The sequence below is a fragment of the Ylistrum balloti genome, unplaced genomic scaffold (assembly GCF_031769215.1).
Source record: "Ylistrum balloti isolate Yb309-2 unplaced genomic scaffold, AGI_CSIRO_Ybal_v1 Utg369560, whole genome shotgun sequence".
NCBI lineage: Eukaryota > Metazoa > Mollusca > Bivalvia > Pectinida > Pectinidae > Ylistrum > Ylistrum balloti.
This window is the reverse complement of record NW_026781861.1, coordinates 267,857-291,798: the sequence shown is the minus strand read 5'-3', so window position 1 is coordinate 291,798 and position 23,942 is coordinate 267,857. Positions and strand designations below refer to the sequence as shown.

Genomic DNA, 23,942 nt, shown 5'->3' with positions numbered 1-23,942 from the left:
TACATTCTGTAGATAATACTAACTACCATTGTTATCGTCCATATCTGAACATATCTTGGTCAAATAAGTCATCGCTGTACATGTGTTAGGGCCATAATATGAATGAAATAGACAATATCTAATGCGTTTTCTTTAATTCAAATGGTTCTCCTCCGACAAAATGGAAACAGACACATTGATGATGAAATTGATAAAAAGATGTTAAATAAACAAATAGCATAGCCATTATTGACTTTCTTGAGAAATGCATATTTTTATCATTTTATAAGATAGTCTTTACTATTTGTTCCACGGGGTCGATAAATTTAGAGACATTGCTTTATCCGTGTGTAAAATTAAAATCTTAAGACCATGAAGGAAATAGTTTTCACTCAATTATAACATTGCATATTTCAAAACTGATCAAAATATTTTTATGCTGTTCTGCATTAATGTGTTTCTCTGTCGTGAGTTTGTGTTTTGTCTGTGGCTTTCCCTCCTTTCTTTCTGCCATGACGTTGCAGAGTGTTGGTCACGCCTCGCTAACTTTCCCTCCTGTAGTCTAACGTATCATCTACATCAGTTCGCTTATACATTCATATATTTTCTCAGTGGTATGGCATTGTTGTATCAGTCTCTATACTTTATATCACTTACACAAAATCCAAACTTTCTTGTAATAAAATTTTGATTAAATTTAGAAAATGTAAGATTTGGAAATAAATAAAAGAATAAATTTGTCATCTATTAAAAAGAGTTCAAATAAATTAAACCTAGTAATACATTATAACACATAAATATGAGCGAATGGAAGTAACGTTTGATGATAAAATCTATTTGTTCATCGACCGGAAACCTATTTACATTAACATCCAAAACGTTCGTGTTAGGATAACAATGTTCACGACGATGAATGAACCTTCGGAGTATTATAATAGAGGCAATATTTACACAAGTACTCAAGTATACTTACAAACCTGTCACCATGTAAATTGGTTAAGCGAAGAAATTAAAAGCCTCCATTTTGTTATTTATCATTTAATTTTTCATTTATGAAATTTCTAATCGAGTCTTGTAAAAGTTGCACACGGATTTATTTGTACTAAAATTATTTCGTACTGTTAATGTGATACACGACACTTTATTCTATTAGGAACAACACACAATTCTAAATCAACTGACAAGTCACCATTCAGTTCGAACCTTCAGATGAAATATTCGTGGGGCTTCTACGTCGCGTGTCTCCACAAACATACGTTCTCCTTGGCACTTAAGTTCGTGGCTGAATCTTGCTCACGAAATCCACGTGTATCGTAATCCAAGTAAAATGTTATCTGTAGGAATAAGGTGTTTGCGACAATTGATTCTCAACGACAATGTATAATCTTACACTAATATATAACGTGTATGTCTCTTAAGGAAAGGAGAGATTTCTCTGACAGAATCTAACGTGTATATCTCTGAAGAGATGTAGAGAGTTTGTGTGGAAGGTGTACCAGCCCCGTCAGTGGCTGATGTAGAGAGTTTGTGTGGAAGGTGTACCAGCCCCGTCAGTGGCTGATGTAGAGAGTTTGTGTGGAAGGTGTACCAGTCCCGTCAGTGGCTGATGTAGAGAGTTTGTGTGGAAGGTGTACCAGTCCCGTCAGTGACTGATGTAGAGAGTTTGTGTGGAAGGTGTACCAGTCCCGTCAGTGGCTGATGTAGAGAGTTTGTGTGGAAGGTGTACCAGCCCCGTCAGTGGCTGATGTAGAGAGTTTGTGTGGAAGGTGTACCAGCCCCGTTATCGGCTGATATAAAGAGTTTGTGTGGAATGCGTATCTGCCCCGTTAGTGGCTGATGTAGAGAGTTTGTGTGGAAGGTGTACCAGCCCCGTCAGTGGCTGATGTAGAGAGTTTGTGTGGAAGGTGTACCAGTCCCGTCAGTGGCTGATGTAGAGAGTTTGTGTGGAAGGTGTACCAGCCCCGTCGGTGGCTGATGTAGAGAGTTTGTGTGGAATGCGTATCTGCCCCGTTGGTGGCTGATGTAGAGAGTTTGTTTGGAAGGTGTATCTGCCCCGTCGGTGGCTGATGTAGAGAGTTTGTTTGGAAGGTGTATCTGCCCCGTTGGTGGCTGATGTAGAGAGTTTGTTTGGAAGGTGTATCTGCCCCGTTGGTGGCTGATGTAGAGAGTTTGTTTGGAAGGTGTATCTGCCCCGTTGGTGGCTGATGTAGAGAGTTTGTTTGGAAGGTGTATCTGCCCCGTTGGTGGCTGATGTAGAGAGTTTGTTTGGAAGGTGTATCTGCCCCGTTGGTGGCTGATGTAGAGAGTTTGTTTGGAAGGTGTATCTGCCCCGTTGGTGGCTGATGTAGAGAGTTTGTTTGGAAGGTGTATCTGCCCCGTTGGTGGCTGATGTAGAGAGTTTGTTTGGAAGGTGTATCTGCCCCGTTGGTGGCTGATGTAGAGAGTTTGTTTGGAAGGTGTATCTGCCCCGTTGGTGGCTGATGTAGAGAGTTTGTTTGGAAGGTGTATCTGCCCCGTTGGTGGCTGATGTAGAGAGTTTGTTTGGAAGGTGTATCTGCCCCGTTAGTGGCTGATGTAGAGAGTTTGTTTGGAAGGTGTATCTGCCCCGTTGGTGGCTGATGTAAAATAAAAAGAATGTCATTAGATCGAATCATCATTGAAAGAGAAACAAGAAATTGTTTTTACTTTCTCAGTTGTTCGTAATGATTCATAGCTGTATTATCCAGCCATATTCTCGGGAATAAACCTTTTCCATTATGGCAAGAGAAAAGATGTTTTTCTTCTTTTTTTTTTGTTGATTTTCTTTGCTTCTTTATTCTTTTTCGTAAGTTATCTAGAGGTACATGGGTCATTTCTAGGGTAAAAACAATAACTTGTTGCAATAAACGTTTCAAAACATCCGAGTTCAGATTACTGAAACAAAGTGATGAGTGTATTTGTTTTTCAGGGGAATTGTAATGAATTTTATTTTTATCAGTTAAACTTGTTATCGCCGCTTTAATCCCGTACCTGTCTTCTAATCTTTAGTGGCACGCGCTGGTCTCGCGAGGGAGTTCCCATTAGTAAGTAGCCCGTACTGTTTTATGTTCGTGTTAGACCGACCGCCCGCTCGTTAGTACTCAACACAAGCTGAACACGTTAACGTATATAGACGGTAGGTATCAGAGTTCGAATTACGGAGATGTCAGATTTTTTATATTGTAGTTTTTGGAATACAGAGTAAAACCCACCAGGTCAAAAGCCAGGTCCCCAGTAAACACTAAACAAGTAAATAAATTATCTCATTTAAATTTTTTTATTTGTTTAATTTTCGCCACCTCACGTTTTCGTGCAGAGTAAACCGATGTCCATTTAAAATGTGCTAGATTAAGTAGAGAACGATGGAACAATACGGGATGTGTTAATGAAGTTCCTGTGCTTTAATTACTAGATGGATTGTCTGCGGAAAACACTTCTGCTTGTTCATCGAAAAAGAAACCCCACTGAGTCGTTAAATGAAAATCAATCGGCAACATTTCGGTGTTACATACTAGCTATCTTATCTATTTCTAAAAGAGCTGTCTTTTATTTTAAGAAACAATTGGTCGTTTGCCTGCAATAGATATTGTCGTACGCTGTACACATTTTGGTTCTCGATAACAGCATCAATGACGTCACAGAAAGCACGCGAGATAATATTTTGTTTCGGAAAAAAGATTTATAATAACACTTAAATTTACACAAATACGACTCAGATTCATCTAGTATCTAAATTAATCAAGTCAATACTGAAATGTTTCTTTGTGTAAATTAAAACATTTCTAATACGTTTACACATACGTAAAATTGGAGAGTATTTTCTGCACAGCAAAAAGTTTGTAAAACTTGCTTCCGATAAGATGATCCGGCATTATTTCAATGCAGCGGGTAGAAAACACGGTCAAAACAATATACCAGCACAGGGCAGTTATGAGATCTCTAATAATGAATTTGATAAATGTATTAAAAATATTGTTGTAATTACATAAGTCTTCCTAAACTAAAATATATTATTAGAAATTGTAACTCGGAGACCAACACTTTAAAGTTTGAGAAAAAACGCGCCTCGTTTTCAGTACTAAACCTAACCTATAAGTATGTATGTATATACGTAATTGTAAATGTATATTGTTTGCTGGATTGAGATTCAGGCCCTCAATTCAGTGTTTCTTTGAACGAGTCAAACCGTCTTATTTAACCAGATATGCCGGGAAACTATTCCAGTTTACTATTGTCAGATTTAACCAGATATGCCGGGGAACTATTCCAGTTTACTATTATCAGGTTTAACCAGATATGCCGGGAAACTATTCAAGTTTACTAGTGTCTGATTTAACCAGATATGCCGGGAAACTATTCCAGTTTACTATTATCAGATTTAACCAGATATGCCGGGAAACTATTCCAGTTTACTATTGTCAGATTTAACCAGATATGCCGGGGAACTATTCCAGTTTACTATTATCAGATTTAACCAGATATGCCGGGAAACTATTCAAGTTTACTAGTGTCTGATTTAACCAGATATGCCGGGAAACTATTCCAGTTTACTATTGTCAGATTTAACCAGATATGCCGGGAAACTATTCCAGTTTACTATTATCAGATTTAACCAGATATGCCGGGAAACTATTCCAGTTTACTATTGTCAGATTTAACCAGATATGCCGGGAAACTATTCAAGTTTACTAGTGTCAGATTTAACCAGATATGCCGGGGAACTATTCCAGTTTACTATTATCAGATTTAACCAGATATGCCGGGAAACTATTCAAGTTTACTAGTGTCAGATTTAACCAGATATGCCGGGAAACTATTCCAGTTTACTATTGTCAGATTTAACCAGATATGCCGGGGAACTATTCCAGTTTACTATTGTCAGATTTAACCAGATATACCGGGGAGATATGATATGCCGGGAAACTATTCCAGTTTACTATTGTCAGATTTAACCAGATATACCGGGGAACTATTCCAGTTTACTATTGTCAGATTTAACCAGATATGCCGGGGAACTATTCCAGTTTACAATGTTCCTGGCATAAGCTCTCACAATTTCGTCAGTTTAAATCTTTAGCATGTTTTCCTTGTTGATAAGCTTCAAAGTTTTTTTCTGTCTCTGTCGCTATTATAACCTGATCTTAACCCTAACACTGATCTAATACATATAACTTAAACCGTTCGAGTATCAACTAAGATTGCGCGTTCGCCCCCTTGACATTCTGTGTCAATTTGAACGATGATTGGTTGCTATTTCTCAGACCATCATGCGGGAGACCCGTAGCATTCTACCCTTTAGGGCAGTAGAGTTAAATATCTTGCCCAAGCGTACAGTCATGATATCACTGGACGTCACATATTGTTCTCCAGAGAAAAAAAAACAACAAAAAAACACACTAACTGCTACTAGTAGGGATTGAAGTAAGGGGTTCGACGCTTTTCTTCGACCCCAATATTTATTAATTTTGTTATTATTACGTCAAATTTTATCTATTTTCATAATGTTACGTTAAATAAAAAAAACAAAAACGAAAAAAAAAAAAAAAAACAACAACAAATAAAAAAAAAAAAAAAAACCAAAAACAAAAACAAAAACAAACAAACAAACAAACAAATACATGTACCAAAATTTTATTCCAAGCCAAAATCATCTTGCTTTCTATTATATCTATGATATGTAACAGTCCGACCTTTGTATATTACAGCAAATAATTAAACGATGTAAACAACTTCCGATCCGGAGTCAATTATCTAAGTCTAGGAAAATCAATTATCGAGCAAATGAAGATAAACACACCCCTCCTACACGAACAGTTGTGTTGTATGATTTCATATGTAACGGAATGAACAATAGAAGAGAAAAAACGATAATAGTGTAAAGTGATGTTGCGCGCGGGCTATATGTCCCATGTGCTGATACTTGAGTCTTTATTTAGACAAGAGGTGGTTCTGTCGGACTAAAGTACCCGTATCAGGTGTAGATAATTATTCTATTAACATTTGAACAACGACCCAGAAACGATAGTCTATTGTTCTGATTTGTATACCAAGTCGCTCACGGTCATCCTAACTGTACAGGGACGTGACCTTAAAAAGTGTCAAACTGAACTGTATGTCATTTTATCACAAATTCTTTCTTATGTTGTATACAGCACAAGGGACCGTACACCATACTTACAACTAGTAACAGAAGTTGTAATGAAATCATAGTCTTGAATATGTCAAAAGATGAAAATATTAGTATTATTTTGTTGACAAATAACTTAATAAGAGATTGTCTATTTATTATTTAGTCATTAAACCTGAGGAGAGAGTATGACCAGTACAATCATTGTGTTAAATCGGTTATATAAGTTGCTTTATGTATCGCTATTAAGTTCCGTGTTTGTTGTTTCTGAGTGTTGCTGTCCTGTTTGAGTCCCGTGTTTGTTGTTTCTGTGTGTTGCTGTCCTGTTTGAGTTCCGTGTTTGTCGTTTCTGTGTGTTTCTGTCCTGTTTGAGTTCCGTAATTGTTGTTTCTGTGTGTTGCTGTCCTGTTTGAGTTCCGTGTTTGTTGTTTTTGCGTGTTGCTGTCCTGTTTGAGTTCCGTGTTTGTTGTTTCTGCGTGTTGCTGACCTGTTTGAGTTCCGTAATTGTTGTTTCTGCGTGTTGCTGTCCTGTTTGAGTTCCGTGTTTGTTGTTTCTGTGTGTTGCTGTCCTGTTTGAGTTCCGTGTTTGTTGTTTCTGTGTGTTTCTGACCTGTTTGAGTTCCGTGTTTGTCGTTTCTGTGTGTTGCTGTCATGTTTGAGTTCCGTGTTTGTTGTTTCTGTGTGTTGCTGTCCTGTTTGAGTTCCGTGTTTGTTGTTTCTGTGTGTTGCTGTTCTGTTTGAGTTCCGTGTTTGTCGTTTCTGTGTGTTGCTGTCCTGTTTGAGTTCCGTGTTTGTTGTTTCTGTGTGTTGCTGTTCTGTTTGAGTTCCGTGTTTGTCGTTTCTGTGTGTTGCTGTCCTGTTTGAGTTCCGTGTTTGTTGTTTCTGCGTGTTGCTGACCTGTTTGAGTTCCGTAATTGTTGTTTCTGCGTGTTGCTGTCCTGTTTGAGTTCCGTGTTTGTTGTTTCTGTGTGTTTCTGTCCTGTTTGAGTTCCGTGTTTGTTGTTTCTGTGTGTTTCTGACCTGTTTGAGTTCCGTGTTTGTCGTTTCTGTGTGTTGCTGTCATGTTTGAGTTCCGTGTTTGTTGTTTCTGTGTGTTGCTGTCCTGTTTGAGTTCCGTGTTTGTTGTTTCTGTGTGTTGCTGTTCTGTTTGAGTTCCGTGTTTGTCGTTTCTGTGTGTTGCTGTCCTGTTTGAGTTCCGTGTTTGTTGTTTCTGTGTGTTGCTGTTCTGTTTGAGTTCCGTGTTTGTCGTTTCTGTGTGTTGCTGTCCTGTTTGAGTTCCGTGTTTGTTGTTTCTGTGTGTTTCTGTCCTGTTTGAGTTCCGTGTTTGTTGTTTCTGTGTGTTTCTGTCCTGTTTGAGTTCCGTGTTTGTTGTTTCTGTGTGTTTCTGTCCTGTTTGAGTTCCGTGTTTGTTGTTTCTGTGTGTTGCTGTCCTGTTTGAGTTCCGTGTTTGTTGTTTCTGTGTGTTGCTGTCCTGTTTGAGTTCCGTGTTTGTCGTTTCTGTGTGTTTCTGTCCTGTTTGAGTTCCGTAATTGTTGTTTCTGTGTGTTTCTGTCCTGTTTGAGTTCCGTGTTTGTTGTTTCTGTGTGTTGCTGTCCTGTTTGAGTTCCGTGTTTGTTGTTTCTGTGTGTTTCTGTCCTGTTTGAGTTCCGTGTTTGTTGTTTCTGTGTGTTTCTGTCCTGTTTGAGTTTTGTGTTTGTTGTTTCTGTGTGTTGCTGTCCTGTTTGAGTTCCGTGTTTGTTGTTTCTGTGTGTTGCTGTCCTGTTTGAGTTCCGTATTTGTTGTTTCTTTGTGTTTCTGTCCTGTTTGAGTTCCGTAATTGTTGTTTCTGTGTGTTGCTGTTCTGTTTTAGTTCCGTGTTTGTTGTTTCTGTGTGTTGCTGTCCTGTTTGAGTTCCGTGTTTGTTGTTGTATTTTTTCCATATGTTGCTGGTGCTGTTTTGTTTACACGTTTATCTGTTTGTCAATCGTATAAGACTCTTGCTCTTTTCCCTTAATGCTATAAAAACTCTATCAACAAAATATGGACACAGGAGCATGAGAACCGTGTGGTTATGTGTGAGAATATTGACACATGCGCATCAGAACCGTGTGGTTATGTGTGAGAATATTGACACATGCGCATCAGAACCGTGTGGTTATGTGTGAGAATATTAACACATGCGCATGAGAACCGTGTGGTTATGTGTTAGAATATTGACACATGCGCATCAGAACCGTGTGGTTATGTGTGAGAATACTGACACATGCGCATGAGAACCGTGTGGTTATGTGTTAGAATATTGACACATGCGCATCAGAACCGTTTGGTTATGTGTGAGAATATAAATGATTATCCACTTGACATCTGATTAAGTATGCGGACGATTTGATATCGCTGAAAACAGCTCAAAACGGCCCCGTCATCATGTTTCATTTCATTTGAAAATTGAAAATAAGAAAAAAAAAAAAAAAAAAAAAAAAACTAAACGAAATTGCATATATGATATTCAGAATGCATTTTAAGATTGGTAGATATAGAATCACTTGTATAAAAGAAATCGTTTACCTACTTCCGTTTCCGGATTATTGTGTGTAAGGGAGACGATTTCGCACCGTTACAATACGGACAAGTATACCCGGGTTGGAAAATGACTGTTTGGTTGATTTCTGCCGTAAAATCGTCAGTCTGCGTCAGAGCTTTTTTGTTTTGATGTCTGTCAAATCCTGTTTTTACATTTTCCAGTCTGAGACTTGAGAACGGGGGGATTTGCCAGTATGTTGGAGTAGAATGTGTTGATGCGAGGTATGTTATATCCTAGTTTTATCTGTGTACAGGTTATGACTTTTTATGCTGCGGAAGATGGGAACATTTTCTTCAATTTGACAACGCCTACTTTTGATTTTATCACTTCCTAAGACATTGAAATAGTGCGGAAACTGTGGATATTAATATTAAGGTACATTTGACAGTAATCCGAAAATCCTGTATGTAGCCCAGACGAGATTACCTGTAAATCAGTCTGTGGCCAAGACGCCCGTGAACCTTCATTTATCTTTCCGTAAGGTAGGACGCCCTGTCTTTTCCACACCTGTCGGGCATTCTATTTATATACATCACGTGCATTACAGTGGCAAAATGTGTTAATATTTACGATTATTGTATTGTTTATAAACATGTTGTTATCAACATGATGTGTGTATACACAGAACGCTGTGTGGGATACAGGCTCCAGGATAAAATAATACCTGTTTGCCTCCCATTGTGTGGTATGGTCATACAGACCAGTTCATTTGACACTGTAAATCAGACACGCCACCGCCAACTCAGTATTTTTAAATGCACATTATTTGAGCTTATTAGCTACACAAAGTAGTAAGGGATGTTGCATTCATGTGAACATCGCGGATTACAGTGAAATGAAAGACTACACGTCACACAACAAGACAACTGCATACAACAGGTAGCTTTTCAGGCGTTTTAGAAGACTTCTAACCCGTTAGAAATCTCTTATATTGAAAGTGATATGTAGCTCGTGTGTTTTGGAAAGGCTGAATAAAGTCGGTAGCGATGATATCGAGTAAATGTGTTATCTGTTTGATTACTTCTAAGACTCACCAGTGATGCTAGGGGTCTTAAGAGCTGGAATCTAAACTCCGACAGCAGAACAAAATTACTCGATTTGAACATTTGATTATATCTTAAGTCGTACTCTTCACCCATGATGCACAGTACACCATCATTTATGATGCTGAATAATTTAAAAAGGAAAAAAAAATTGTGTCACTATTCAAAAGTTCACGTGCGATCGCTTGTTTCCCCGGTTTTGGCAGTTATTTTTAACACTTGCCCCTAAACCCAGACACTCTTAAAGGGTTTTGCATGTTTTCTTAATAAACACATAATTTAATCTCATACAATTTTGATGTAGATTTAATTCAAACTAAGCGAAGAACCATCGGTTATAAATGATATCCAACTAAGTTAGAGTATATAATTTGTTATTAATCTGTTTTTGATAAGATATCAAATAAGTTAGTATTATCTCAATAAACCACTCGGCGAGTTCATGGTTTGAATTGCACGTAATCGTCTAACGGCACGCTAGGTTCTGATTCAGAAACCATTCTGTCTGCTCTCAAGTCCTACTCCCTTCACAATCATCCACTAACCCTACCCTCTACTTCCCGCCGTCACAATCATCCACTAACCCTACTCTCTACTTTCCGGCTCTACTTCCCGCCGTCACAAAAATCCACTAACCCTACACTCTACTTCCGGCTCTACTTCCCGCGGTCAAAAACGTCCACTAACCCTACCCTCTACTTTCCTTCTCTACTTCCCGCCGTCACAAAAATCCACTAACCCTACCCTCTACTTTCCGACTCTACTTCCCGCCGTCACAAACGTCCACTAACCCTACCATCTACTTTCCGACTCTACTTCCCGCCGTCACAAACGTCCACTAACCCTACCCTCTACTTTCCGACTCTACTTCCCGCCGTCACAAAAGTCCACTAACCCTACCCTCTACTTCACGATACTTTCCTTACTGCCTTCTGTATTTTCCGTTTTTAATATGTCGGTTTGAATAGGCTCTGTCTGACACAAAAAGTAACAAATGTTACTTCACGCTGTTTTATACGGAGTCACTGTTCCTTTAACATGTTAGAGTTGATAAAGGGTTGCTATAGATCGTGTCGTAAGGACAGAGGCCCTAACTCCGCAAAGTATCAATCTTGACCCGAGAAATAAACCGCCGTGTATTGTTCTTTACGACAGCGGTGAAGCAATTTGTATTAAAAAAATGCACACTGATGTAGATTTGATTAAAGTGGTGTCAAAAAGGTCATTTCTTTCACCCTTGTCCCTTAGGGTTCTCTCGGTCTTCTACCTGTGGTCATCATTATGTAACCAGGTCTGTATTAATTACCCCCCCCCCTCCCGCGACTCGGTCACACAGGCGTGTAATTAATTTTTTTTACTTTTGCGCTTATTTATTCTACAAGCATATGCACCTGTAATGTGTGTGTCTGAGTGTGTGTCTTGTTTAATTTATATGTGTATGTAAAAAATGCTATCAAAAATCAAACAAATGATAAAAGATATTGTATGTTATGATTGTTAGTCACGAGGCTCAGTGACAGTGGAACGGAAAGGAATTTAATCTTCCTCTAGTGAGAGATATGTCATACGAGTAGTAGATAATTATAAAAGAGTCAAATATAATACTGACCTCTCTTCAATAAGGTTCTATTTTTCAGATTAATTAATTTTGGACATCTTCCCAACAAATGAATAAATAAAATCGGAACTCCAAGTTAATTCCGAATTTATCATCTTCTTAAACTGACTTTGAGGTTACATAAATTATTTACGTTATCTTTATTGCAAAACTCGTTTTTTAAATTTGAGCACTTTAAAGGTAAATACTTTGATATACTTAAAACTTTGTCACTTTGACGTTTTTATCTGATAGTTTCACGTGTATCGGTGAATGGAATAACACCGTTCTAATAAACGTGACCACTCACATATCAAAATATCTAAAATTAATATGACATTAAAGAACGAATTGTTGAAAGTAATGATAAAATAAATTATGTGTTCCCACTGTGTCCCGATAACGCTTGTGAAATTATCAGAATGTTTACAGCTTTTAAACTCCCAGGGGAGCTTGATGTAACCTAACCCATGACGTCATAATTCCTTCCTGGTAGGCCATGTCATGGGAATATGAAGAAACGGAAATAAAACTGCGAGAGGGGATTCCATAAATCCCGGAGAGTATATGTAACACCACGAGTCGAAAGCGTAATTTGAAGTTGGCTTGATATCAGTTCATGCTGAGAAGTTTCGCCAATGTTCATTTGTATAAAAAGGAGTAAAAATATAAATCTAGAAGATATTTGAATATCACATGACCACCAACTTCCGATTTTTATTATGAAAATAGGGTATTACGTGATAGGATTCACAATGTATGTAGTATTATAATTCTGCCAGTGCGAACACGCTATTTAATGAAGTATCACGACTGATCATCTATACCCAAACTGTCACAAACAGAAAGCCTCACACTTACCAGAATACCACAAACAGAAAGCCTCACACTTACCAGAATACCACAAACAGAAAGCCTAGCACTTACCAGAATACCACAAACAGAAAGCCTAGCACTTACCAGAATACCACAAACAGAAAGCCTAGCACTTACCAGAATACCAAAAATACCACATACAGAAGCCTAGCACTTACCAGAATACCACATACAGAAGCCTAGCACTTACCAGAATACCACAAACAGAAAGCCTAGCACTTACCAGAATACCACAAACAGAAAGCCTTACACTTACCAGAATACCACAAACAGAAGCCTAGCACTTACCAGAATACCAAAAACAGAAAATCTAACACTTACCAGAATACCACAAACAGAAAGCCTAGCACTTACCAGAATACCAAAAATACCACATACAGAAGCCTAGCACTTACCAGAATACCACATACAGAAGCCTAGCACTTACAAGAATACCACAAACAGAAGCCTAGCACTTACCAGAATACCACAAACAGAGAGCCTAGCACTTACCAGAATACCACAAACAGAGAGCCTAGCACTTACCAGAATACCACATACAGAAGCCTAGCACTTACCAGAATACCACAAACAGAAGCCTAGCACTTACCAGAATACCAAAAACAGAAAATCTAACACTTACCAGAATACCACAAACAGAAAGCCTAGCACTTACCAGAATACCAAAAATACCACATACAGAAGCCTAGCACTTACCAGAATACCACAAACAGAAAGCCTTACACTTACCAGAATACCACAAACAGAAAACCTAGCACTTACCAGAATACCACAAACAGAAAGCCTAGCACTTACCAGAATACCACCAACAGAAAGCCTAGCACTTACCAGAATACCACAAACAGAGAGCCTAGCACTTACCAGAATACCACCAACAGAAAGCCTAGCACTTACCAGAATACCACAAACAGAAAGCCTAGCACTTACCAGAATACTACAAACAGAAAGCCTAGCACTTACCAGAATACCACAAACAGAAAGCCTAGCACTTACCAGAATACCACAAACAGAAAGCCTAGCACTTACCATAATTAAAGATAAAATTTAACCCAAGTTATCTGTACCTTAACTCAGTTTTACCAAAATGTCACTATCTTCTAAAATATTAGTGCTCACTAAATATCAGCACTTACCAATGTATCAGAGCTCACTAAAATATTAGCACTTACCAAAATATTAGTGCTCACTAAATATCAATACTTACCAATGTATTAGCGCTCACTAAAATATTAGCACTTACCAAAATATTAGTGCTCACTAAATATCAGCACTTACCAATGTATAAGCGCTCACTAAAATATTAGCACTTACCAAAATATTAGTGCTCACTAAATATCAGCACTTACCAATGTATTAGAGCTCACTAAAATATTAGCACTTACCAAAATATTAGTGCTCACTAAAATATTAGCACTTACCAAAATATTAGTGCTCACTAAAATATTAGCACTTACGAAATCATTAGCAGTCACTAAAATCTCACCACTTACCAAATTATTAGTGATATCTAAGATGTCAGTGTTTACCAAATTATCAGCGTTACTCAATATATAATTACTTTCTAAAACATCAGCGCTTACTAAAATATCAGCGCCCTTAGAACTAAAAACACAGAAGGCTCACCAAATTATTTAAACAAAACACATTGTCATGCCTTAGTGTCAGACCAAAACTCAAAATCTAAGCCAATAATCAGAAATAGATATCAATTTGGGGAAATAAATATCAGAACGAAACACAAAATTAATAAACCTTAGTTCTAGAGTGACATCATAACACTGTTTTTATGCTTATTTGCACACCATGGAAACTGATAAGTTCCTGATAAGTTCGGACCTCGTGATCTCGAACTCGTATATCTCGGAGACCACGTTTAAGTCGAAGTTATGGAAAAGGATCGTCATTCGATCTCCCTTAAAACAAACACTCTTATTACTTTAAATTTTCAACGGTCCCATGTACTTCGAAATAACGATGTTTTTGTTGTCATGAAAGATGTAATTTACGTCAGAAGATATACCTTGAGTGTTTGTCGTGATAGTCTCATACCTCTGGTATGTATGATTATCTATAATAACGCCTTGCCATTTTTACCTAAGAACGAGAAATATGTCGCTTACAGCAATAGACTTGTTATATCTGCCTGGAGATCTAGGTTACACATGAGAATGCACACACCGTATTGTTGCATAGCCCAGACACAATGACAGCATACTAATACATGATTTACTCGTCATAGTGCTGGCCTGCTTATAAATTAATCTCTTAACTTCCCTAAATTAAATTATTCTGGTGCTAGGACTTTGTGACTTGATATATGTACTAGGAAATATAAGTGCCCTCAGAAATATGAAGACGAGAAAGTAATGTTTTTTAAATATATGTACATTACGTAAGGCTATCTCTATAGGATCCGGATATTCTCTGCATACAAAAATGACTAGATTGTGTAATTTTTCGACCACCCCGTCTGCACTTCATTCTTATCAATTTCATTTATTTTTTCACCTTTCTTCCAGTTATCTTTAGGCCCAAGCCTCACTGAGGTAACAAAAAGAGACGAGACGTCTGTATGACGAAGTTTGATTAACTTAAATACACATATATGTATTTAGTTGGATTTCTACTGATAACGATATAAGCACTTGTCTTTTTTACAATTCTCATAAACCCTGAAAATCTAATAATATACCATCTATTTTGATTACAGAGTGTCATTTATTTTTCATGCGATCGTTAAGTCAGATTTATGTTTATATCTATATCTAAATGTTTTCCTTTTGTATGTGTCTATAGAACATTATCTATCATAATTTCATCCTTAGCTGAGGATATCAAAGAGATCACCGCCGACATGTTCCCTAACAAAATGGCGGAATCGGCCTGCAAACGTAATAGAGATATCTCTCCACATCAGTGTCGATCTCCCAACGTAATAGAAATCTCTCCACATCAGTGTCGATCTCCAACGTAATAGAAATCTCTCCACATCAGTGTCGATCTCCAACGTAATAGAAATCTCTCCACATCAGTGTCGATCTCCAAATGTAATAGAGCTCGCTCTCCACATCAGTGTAGATCTTCAAACGTAATAGAAATCTCTCTCCACATCAGTGTAGATCTCCAAATGTAATAGAAATCTCTCTCCACATCAGTGTCGATCTCCAAACGTAATAGAAATCTAGCTCCACATCAGTGTCTATCTCCAAACTTAGTAGAAATCTCTCTCCACATCAGTGTCGATCTCCAAACTTAGTAGAAATCTCTCTCCACATCAGTGTCTATCTCCAAATGTAATAGAAATCTCTCTCCACATCAGTGTCGATCTCCAAACGTAATATAAATCTCTCCACTTCAGTGTCGATCTCCAAACGTGATAGAAATCTCTCTCCACATCAGTGTCGATCTCAAAACGTAATAGAAATCTCTCCACTTCAGTGTCGATCTTCAAACGTAATAAAAATCTCTCTTCACATCAGTGTCGATCTCAAAACGTAATAGAAATCTCTCTCCACATCAGTGTAGATCTCCAAATGTAATAGAAATCTCTCTCCACATCAGTGTCGATCTTCAACGTAATAGAAATCTCTCCACTTCAGTGTCGATCTCCAAATGTAATAGAAATCTCTCTCCACATCAGTGTCTATCTCCAAACTTAATAGAGATCTCTCTCCACATCAGTGTAGATCTCTTAACGTAATAGAAATCTCTCTCCATATCAGTGTCGATCTCAAACGTAATAGAAATCTCTCCACATCAGTGTCTATCTCCAAACTTAGTAGAAATCTCTCTCCACATCAGTGTTGATCCAACAAGAATCCGTCCACGGCGCACATATTTTGAAGTCTGCAAGAAAATTGTGTTCTAAAGATAAACAATTAATTTGAAGATGAAAGCGTTTTTCTGTTTTACAATGAATGACACGTTGGCACACTAAAGCTTCGCTAAACTGTTTCTATTTAAGGACGCACTCGACACGTGGTGTCTGTTTTTCGTTCAAATCAAAATGTTTGAGAATGAAATTCTTTGAGGCAAGCTTGATTTTTTTACGATGGTACATTTAGGCCTTGCACAATATTAGTTTTATATTAATCATCCCTAGCGCTCGACATTTCACCTCAAGCAGACGACACGTTATTTCGAGTGCTCCACTTAATATATCAAGAAGTCGACTTATTATCTCCAGCCCTCGAGATAATTGATATAAAATAATGATGTGCTCGTCCTTAATTTACCACAGTATATACTGTTAAATCTATATTTCATACCGTTTCATTGTTGAATACCAATTTTTATTCAGTACACATACTGGAAATTTTACTGTAAAACACTATAACTTACCGGATATTTTGTAAACTCCTATTTCACCTTAACGTTTTAAGATAGTGTAAAAGATTTTTTCACTTTGTCGTATTTTCATAGTGTTGTACAAATGTCCGTGTTTCGTAACGTATGGTTTACTGTATTTTGTTGTTTAGTTCAAATCTCTGTGACATTTTTATTTTTTAGTACTAATAGTTCTTTTTTCCGGGTCTATGACTGAACAAAGGAAAGTAAACCTGTGACATGTAGGTGTGTGTTATACTGCCACATTGCTACCCTTTGGTGGGCGTTTAACTGGTAGGATATTGCAGACTTATAGTGCCACATCGGGTATCAGAAAGACAGAAATATGATTAATGACTTCTAGACTAATTATTATCCAAATCTTGATCCGGAATACCATTTATATCTCTGTCGCAAAGGATTCGACTTCCTCGAAATGTAATATATCTAGGTCTGTCGTACAGAATTCGATTTCCTCGTAATGGACTCTCCATATGTCATAAATCCTATATGATGATGATGATGATGATGATGATGATGATGATGATGATGATGATGATGACGACAATGATGATGACGACGACGATGATGATGACGACGATAATGTAATGGTGATGACTGTGTTGATGGGTGTAACTACATTATGTATACAACCTTTACGGCGGTTATTTATATGGAGTCAGTTCGTAGAAATTCTATTTTTCGGCTGATATTTTGGTTGACATTTTGATGCACAGCTGCAATCAAGAAAAAAACCCAAATCATGCACGTTTGTATGGAACAGAAGCATAGTAAATAGATGCCACGTGCTACAGTATTATTGTATAGGGGGACATCGGAGGCGAGTCTGGCAGTGTCTGGTACTTCGCAGGTTAGACAAGCGTTCCTTGTATGCCTGCCTCACAGCACGCGCAGGGCCCGTGAAGTGGTTCCATGGCCTTTCTACACTAGACTAATACTCAACAAAGAGTGTTGGAATGTCTCGGATCCAATTTCCGCAGTTATCACCACGCTAAAAGTTGTATTAAACTGCGATTTTCTACAGATGTTTAGAAAAATGTCAATTCATTATAATATTTGTCAATTGTTTATCGTATTTTCAATACTGTAATCACTTTGAAAGACAATTTGAAATGTTCATAAGGTCTGGAATTAAGAATACTTTGCATACGTTATGTCTCATGAACCCTGCCGGGAATAAAAATCGGTTTATCAAATACTTTAAGCCAAACGGTTGCATTTGCCGTTTAAATTGTGGAAAGGACCACAGTTTTAATAATTTTAAACGATTTCATTCGGTCTTAAAAAATAACGAAAATTCGAACACTTGATTACAGTAACATTTAGAAATGTGGTTACTGGGTTCTGATAATGTAATTCATTTCCCTATGTTCGGACACGTGACAACAGTAACATTCAGAAATGTAGTTACTGGTTCTGATAATGTAATTCATTTCCCTATGTTCGGACACGTGACAACAGTAACATTCAGAAATGTAGTTACTGGTTCTGATAATGTAATTCATTTCCCTATGTTCGTGACATCAGTAACATTTAGACAATAATGTAACATTCAGAACATGTAGTTACTGGTTCTGATAATGTAATTCATTTCCCTATGTTCGGACACGTGACATCAGTAACATTTAGAACTGTTGTTACTGGGTTCTGATAATGTAATTTATTTCCCTATGTTCGGACACGTGACAACAGTAACATTCAGAAATGTAGTTACTGGTTCTGATAATGTAATTCATTTCCCTATGTTCGGACACGTGACATCAGTAACATTTAGAACTGTAGTTACTGGGTTCTGATAATGTAATTCATTTCCCTATGTTCGGACACGTGACATCAGTAACATTTAGAACTGTTGTTACTGGTTCTGATAATGTAATTCATTTCCCTGTGTTCGGACACGTGACATCAGTAACATTTAGAACTGTAGTTACTGGGTTCTGATAATGTAACTCATTTCCCTATGTTCAGCACAGTACTTTGGTGATATTTATTATCGTGTTAAAGTTCAAATACATTCTCATGATAAATCTCCTCTCTGATACCTGTATTAACGAGATAGTTCTTGTCATAGTGTTGATTATCGGATGTGTAACGTACGCGTCACGTGATCGGAAGTAGACTATCATTTGTCCGTGTCAGTAATCAATATCTCATTCGCCTTGTACTTTTTTCATGAGTCTCCTTGTAAATCTTTCTTTTGGTATTGAAAATGAGTTAAGATTATGTTTATGTTTTCATGATTGTACTTGCTAGTTGTTTTTGATGTGAAGAAAATGGTTTTCCCCGCTGTACGTTGATTTGTTGTTGTCATTTCTAACAGCCTAAGGGACAGTTTGATATAACTCCGGAAGCAAAAGCAGTCAAAATTTCCAATATTTCAATAATTTGATAACTGCAATTATATTTATTTGTTTTCATCTCTAACAGGGTGCAGAAGCACTTAACATTATTGTTTAAGGAACACAATCGATGTTTGTGTTTCCTAGTCGTGTGATAAGGCAGGGGTGACCCGCAGCGACATCTATAAAACAGCCATTAGTCTGGGTCCCGTTGAAACACGTGTTCACTAAAGATACATACAGTTTCTACAGAAGTCTTCTTACTAATTCAATGCTATCCCGCTAAATGTCTCTGCCCTGTATAATTACGTTGGAGTAATACAGTTATCTCCATTCCCAAGATTCCCTAGGTGATCTTCCTCTAAACGAAACTGTATTAAGGGGAGATAACCTAAACGTATTTGATAAGCATGATCCACAACAATATGTCAGTAGACACCCAGTGTATCTTATATGTTAGTTTTTGTCCAAGTGTCGGTTCTCATGTCTAACGTTAACTATTTTGAAAACGAGTGTTAGATTTGCGGCGCTTCATCCAACCATTAAATCCGACAAGTCAACACAAACTTGTATATACATTTGAACCTCGTTATCTCGAAGTCGACGGAACTATGGGAAAACTTCCAAATAACACAGCATTCGATTTATACGAGTTCGAATATTTTGTGTAAAGTTAGGCAGGGACCATTGGAATGCTTCTAATCAAACGGGATCTCCAGATTGTATGCAAGTACGATAAAACGAGATTCGACTGCGTATGTAATTTTGTACGTCGACAAATTTCGCCTTTAAACACGAAGGGTGGTGAAATTGTCTGTGCTCTTACAATAAATAGACAATATGGGAAGCAATACTCTCAAAATTTTATCTGAATTATTACAGACGAGGAAAGGATACTCAAAATATTATCAAATTAAAAAACAGTGGGGAAAAAAGTACTAAAATTTGTCATTTCGTGAGGAAACAGGCACTCAGAATTCTGTCTGGTTAACTAGACAACGGGGAAATATTCAAAACCTACTCCAATTTGAAAGTCAATAAGAACAGAAGAATTCAAATTGTAGCATATCAAAACTGGGGCGTCTCATTGAAGGTGAAATATTTGACATCAAAATTGGGGCGTCTCATTGAAGGTGAGATATTTGACATCAAAACTGGGGCGTCTCATTGATGGTGAAATATTTGACATCAAAATTGGGGCGTCTCATTGAAGGTGAAATATTTGACATCAAAACTCGGGCGTCTCATTGATGGTGAAATATTTGACAAGTCTGCTGTTTTAAAGAATGTGTGATATCATTATATTATAACTTGTTATCGAAGATATCACAGTCTCTGAAATATTATTGAATATATCTTAAATACGCCTAATTCCAAATTCCTGGTCTGAAATATGGGTAAACTATGTAATACCCTAAATATTTTCGCGAGGCTCCAATTTCGTAGTTAACCATGATTCATGTAATGTTTATCTGCTTATCACTTGGTGAGAAAATAACGGAGCGGATTAAGAGTATCGTGAATTGATCGAAAATGAAAAACACCCGAAAATTGATTATGCTACAGTATTCGAAAAGTCTCAGTATCAGAAAGAATATTTAAAAGTTCAGAAATACTCTTTAAATAACAACGTATGCAAGTTTGACAGTATCAGGTGGCGCAATGGTATTGTGTTCGCATCTAGGACACTGGGGTAAGATTCCCTGATCGGGTGTAAAAAGGCACAGTTACATAGATCACATACCTAACCGCCGAGGGCTAGTGACCTTAGCGTAGGTGGGGGCGGAGATAATATCCGGATTTACAAGTATTACAAGCCGTAGAGTTAGACGACATTTAGCTTAAGCACACTGAGAAAAAAAATAAAATCATCACTTAGGATTCGACATAATTTCATTTCTCAGTTACCAAAATCTGGTTAGGTGGGTGTACACTCGACCCTCTCTACTTGTCGTTAACATCCCACTCATTACTCTTCATATGACGTCATGTCCTTGTGGTATAGTTGTAAGTACATACCGGTAATCCATGATTCCGTTCTCCTTCCAACAATGTAAATTACAATATCCTTAAGTACTTCTATATAAACTATACAAGTGTTTTGTGATTTGTCGTAGCAAAACGCACACTTAGATAAAATGGTTGTGGTAAAGTTTCGTTAACCTTACAATTTAAACTCTACAACTTGTAAATTAGAGGGAATATCTAAATTCTGGGTCCCGTAGATTTATTTGTTTATTTTTTCCCCTGATATGGATTATTTATCATATTTATCAATAATTTTATTGTTTTTACTAATCATGCTTTCTATTTCCGGATTAAGCTGACAATACGTCAATAATTCGTACATCTCTACCCATGACGACTGAAGTTTTCGTCACGAGAGGCATTTAATATCAACAACACGAAATCAGTTTGAAGTATTGCTTAATGGTCTCAATTACATTAAAAATGTCAAAGTGATGTTCATCAGAGTGTAGATCTTAATTGTGCTTTTTATTTTTGAAATCCAATGCTTTCTTTGATATTAACCATGGTCATAAATGCAGCCATTAAAACAACGGCATAAAAGTGTATTATTTTTATACTTACAGCTCAAAAAAAAAGTGTCGTTTGTCGTTTACTTTCTACTGGGATGTTTGTTATAACCCACAAATATCCTACTAAGAAGAGATTGAAGTGTAAGGAAGCTGGGAACTGATCGTTTCACAGCGAATTGTATGGAATTTGGATGTTTAGAGTTTCTGGAATTTCACCTTTGTTCACGTGGTGATCCTTTGAATGGTAAAATTTGAGAAAGAAATTTTAAGTTAAAGAAATTGACATGTTGCTGCACTTTTTTTAAAAAAGATATAGTAATAGAATGATTCTGTGATGGTGAGAACGTTAATTAAACAATATAAATAACAAATGTGCATTTGACCTAACCAGCTTAAAACTGCATAGGAAGCAAACAAGAGAGAAACATTGAGAGAGTCGTGCGTTCAAACGTCTTCAAAATTTAAACTTAAAAAAAAGAGTTAAAAATAAAAATTTCATCCTTTTTTGAAAAGGGGGTCGCTGTGCTTGATTTTTTAGTACGAGAGTAAGATAGATGTCTGACAATTACATGTACCACGAGAGTAAGATAAATGTCTGACAGTTACATGTACCACGAGAGTAAGATAAATGTCTGACAGTTACATGTACCACGAGAGTAAGACAAATGTCTGACAGTTACATGTACCACGAGAGTAAGACAAATGTCTGACAGTTACATGTACCACGTGACTAAGATAAATGTCTGACAGTTACATGTATCACGAGAGTAAGATAAATGTCTGACAGTTACATGTACCACGAGAGTAAGATAAATGTCTGACAGTTACATGTACCACGAGAGTAAGACAAATGTCTGACAGTTACATGTACCACGAGAGTAAGATAAATGTCTGACAGTTACATGTGCCACGAGAGTAAGATAAATGTCTGACAGTTACATGTATCACGAGAGTAAGACAAATGTCTGACAGTAACATGTACTACAAGAGTAAGACAAATGTATGACAGTTATATGTACCACGTGACTAAGATAAATGTCTGACAGTTATATGTACCACGAGAGTAAGACAAATGTCTGACAGTTATATGTACCACGTGACTAAGACAAATGTCTGACAGTTATATGTACCACGAGAGTAAGACAAATGTCTGACAGTTACATGTACCACAAGAGTAAGACAAATGTCTGACAGTTACATGTACCACGTGACTAAGATAAATGTCTGACAGTTACATGTACCACGTGACTAAGATAAATGTCTGACAGTTACATGTACCACGTGACTAAGACAAATGTCTGACAATTACATGTACCACGTGACTAAGATAAATGTCTGACAGTTACATGTGCCAAGAGAGTTCACGTGTTGGTGCTGGTACTGTTAAATTCACCGAAAGATATTTTCGTTTGTTTGAGAAGATCAGTTGTAATGACCCTATGATAACGGAAACATGTCCCAGTATCTCTCGTCCGTAAATCTTTCACAGTATTATTCCTTCCAAAGTTACACAGCAAACGTCCATTAATTCAAGAAAATTGTATCTGTGTACATTACGTGAACTTTCGTATTACACCACTTGTATAGGATGTTCAGACAGATGTTTGTAAGAGATACATGGACATCAGCCATTTCTGTAAAAGTATATCCATGTTGAATGCTATACATATAGTATTACTCGTCAGTGATTTACATTTTTCTCTGTCAGTGTCAGTTTACTAAGACTTTTGTTAACATAAATCAGTATGTGTTTTCTGAGAGAATAACGAATGTTAAACGTTAATTAACATTGACTTGCAATTAAAATGGTAATTGAATCTGAAGGTTTATTTCGTAAACCCTTTGTCAGATAATTAGCGTTAGAAAGATTGACATGACTTGAGAATAAACAAGACCAATGATAAGAGAAAGCACGTGGAAGGGATTTCATCTTTATACTTTGTCGCACGGAACGCGCCTTATAACATAAATGTAGGTTTATTAAAATAATCAAATGTTATCTGTTAAATGGTATATTTGTCACTGTGTGTTGACGCTGTGTTATATTGTGTCCTGGTGTGTTGACGCTGTATTATATTTTGTCCTGGTGTGTTGACGCTGTGGTATATTGTGTCCTGGTGTGTTGACGCTGTAGTATATCATGTCCTGGTGTGTTGACGCTGTGGTATATTGTGTCATGGTGTGTTGACGCTGTGTCATATTGTGTCCTGGTGTGTTGACGCTGTGGTATATTTTGTCCTGGCGTGTTGACGCTGTGTTATATTGTGTCCTGATTTGTTGACGCTGTGTTATATTGTGTCCTGTTTTTTTGACAGTGTGTTATATTGTGTCCTGATGTTTTGACGCTGTGTTATATTGTGTCCTGGTTTGTTGACGCTGCGTTATATCTTGTCCTGGTGTGTTGACGCTGTGGTATATTTTGTCCTGGTGTGTTGACGCTGTGTTATATTGTGTCCTGGTGTACTGACGCTGTGGTATATTGTGTCCTGGTGTGCTGACGCTGTGGTATATTGTGT

The 23,942-nt window shown here is 37.2% G+C and overlaps 2 protein-coding genes across 2 annotated transcripts in view; one reads left to right on the top strand and one right to left on the bottom strand.

The window, feature by feature from the left end:
- Positions 1–23,942, top strand: part of LOC132544446 (uncharacterized) — a 250,740-nt gene that overhangs the window by 11,969 nt on the left and 214,829 nt on the right. The window lies entirely within an intron of this gene.
- On the bottom strand, positions 6,370–8,043 carry LOC132565635 (epsin-like). The gene has a single exon (XM_060230351.1). The coding sequence runs from the start codon at positions 8,041–8,043 to the stop codon at positions 6,370–6,372; it is 1,674 nt and encodes a 557-aa protein (XP_060086334.1).

Coding starts and splice junctions, on each gene's coding strand:
- LOC132565635 (XM_060230351.1), bottom strand. CDS start 8,043: ATGGAAAAAATACAACAACAAACACGGAACTCAAACAGGACAGCAACA.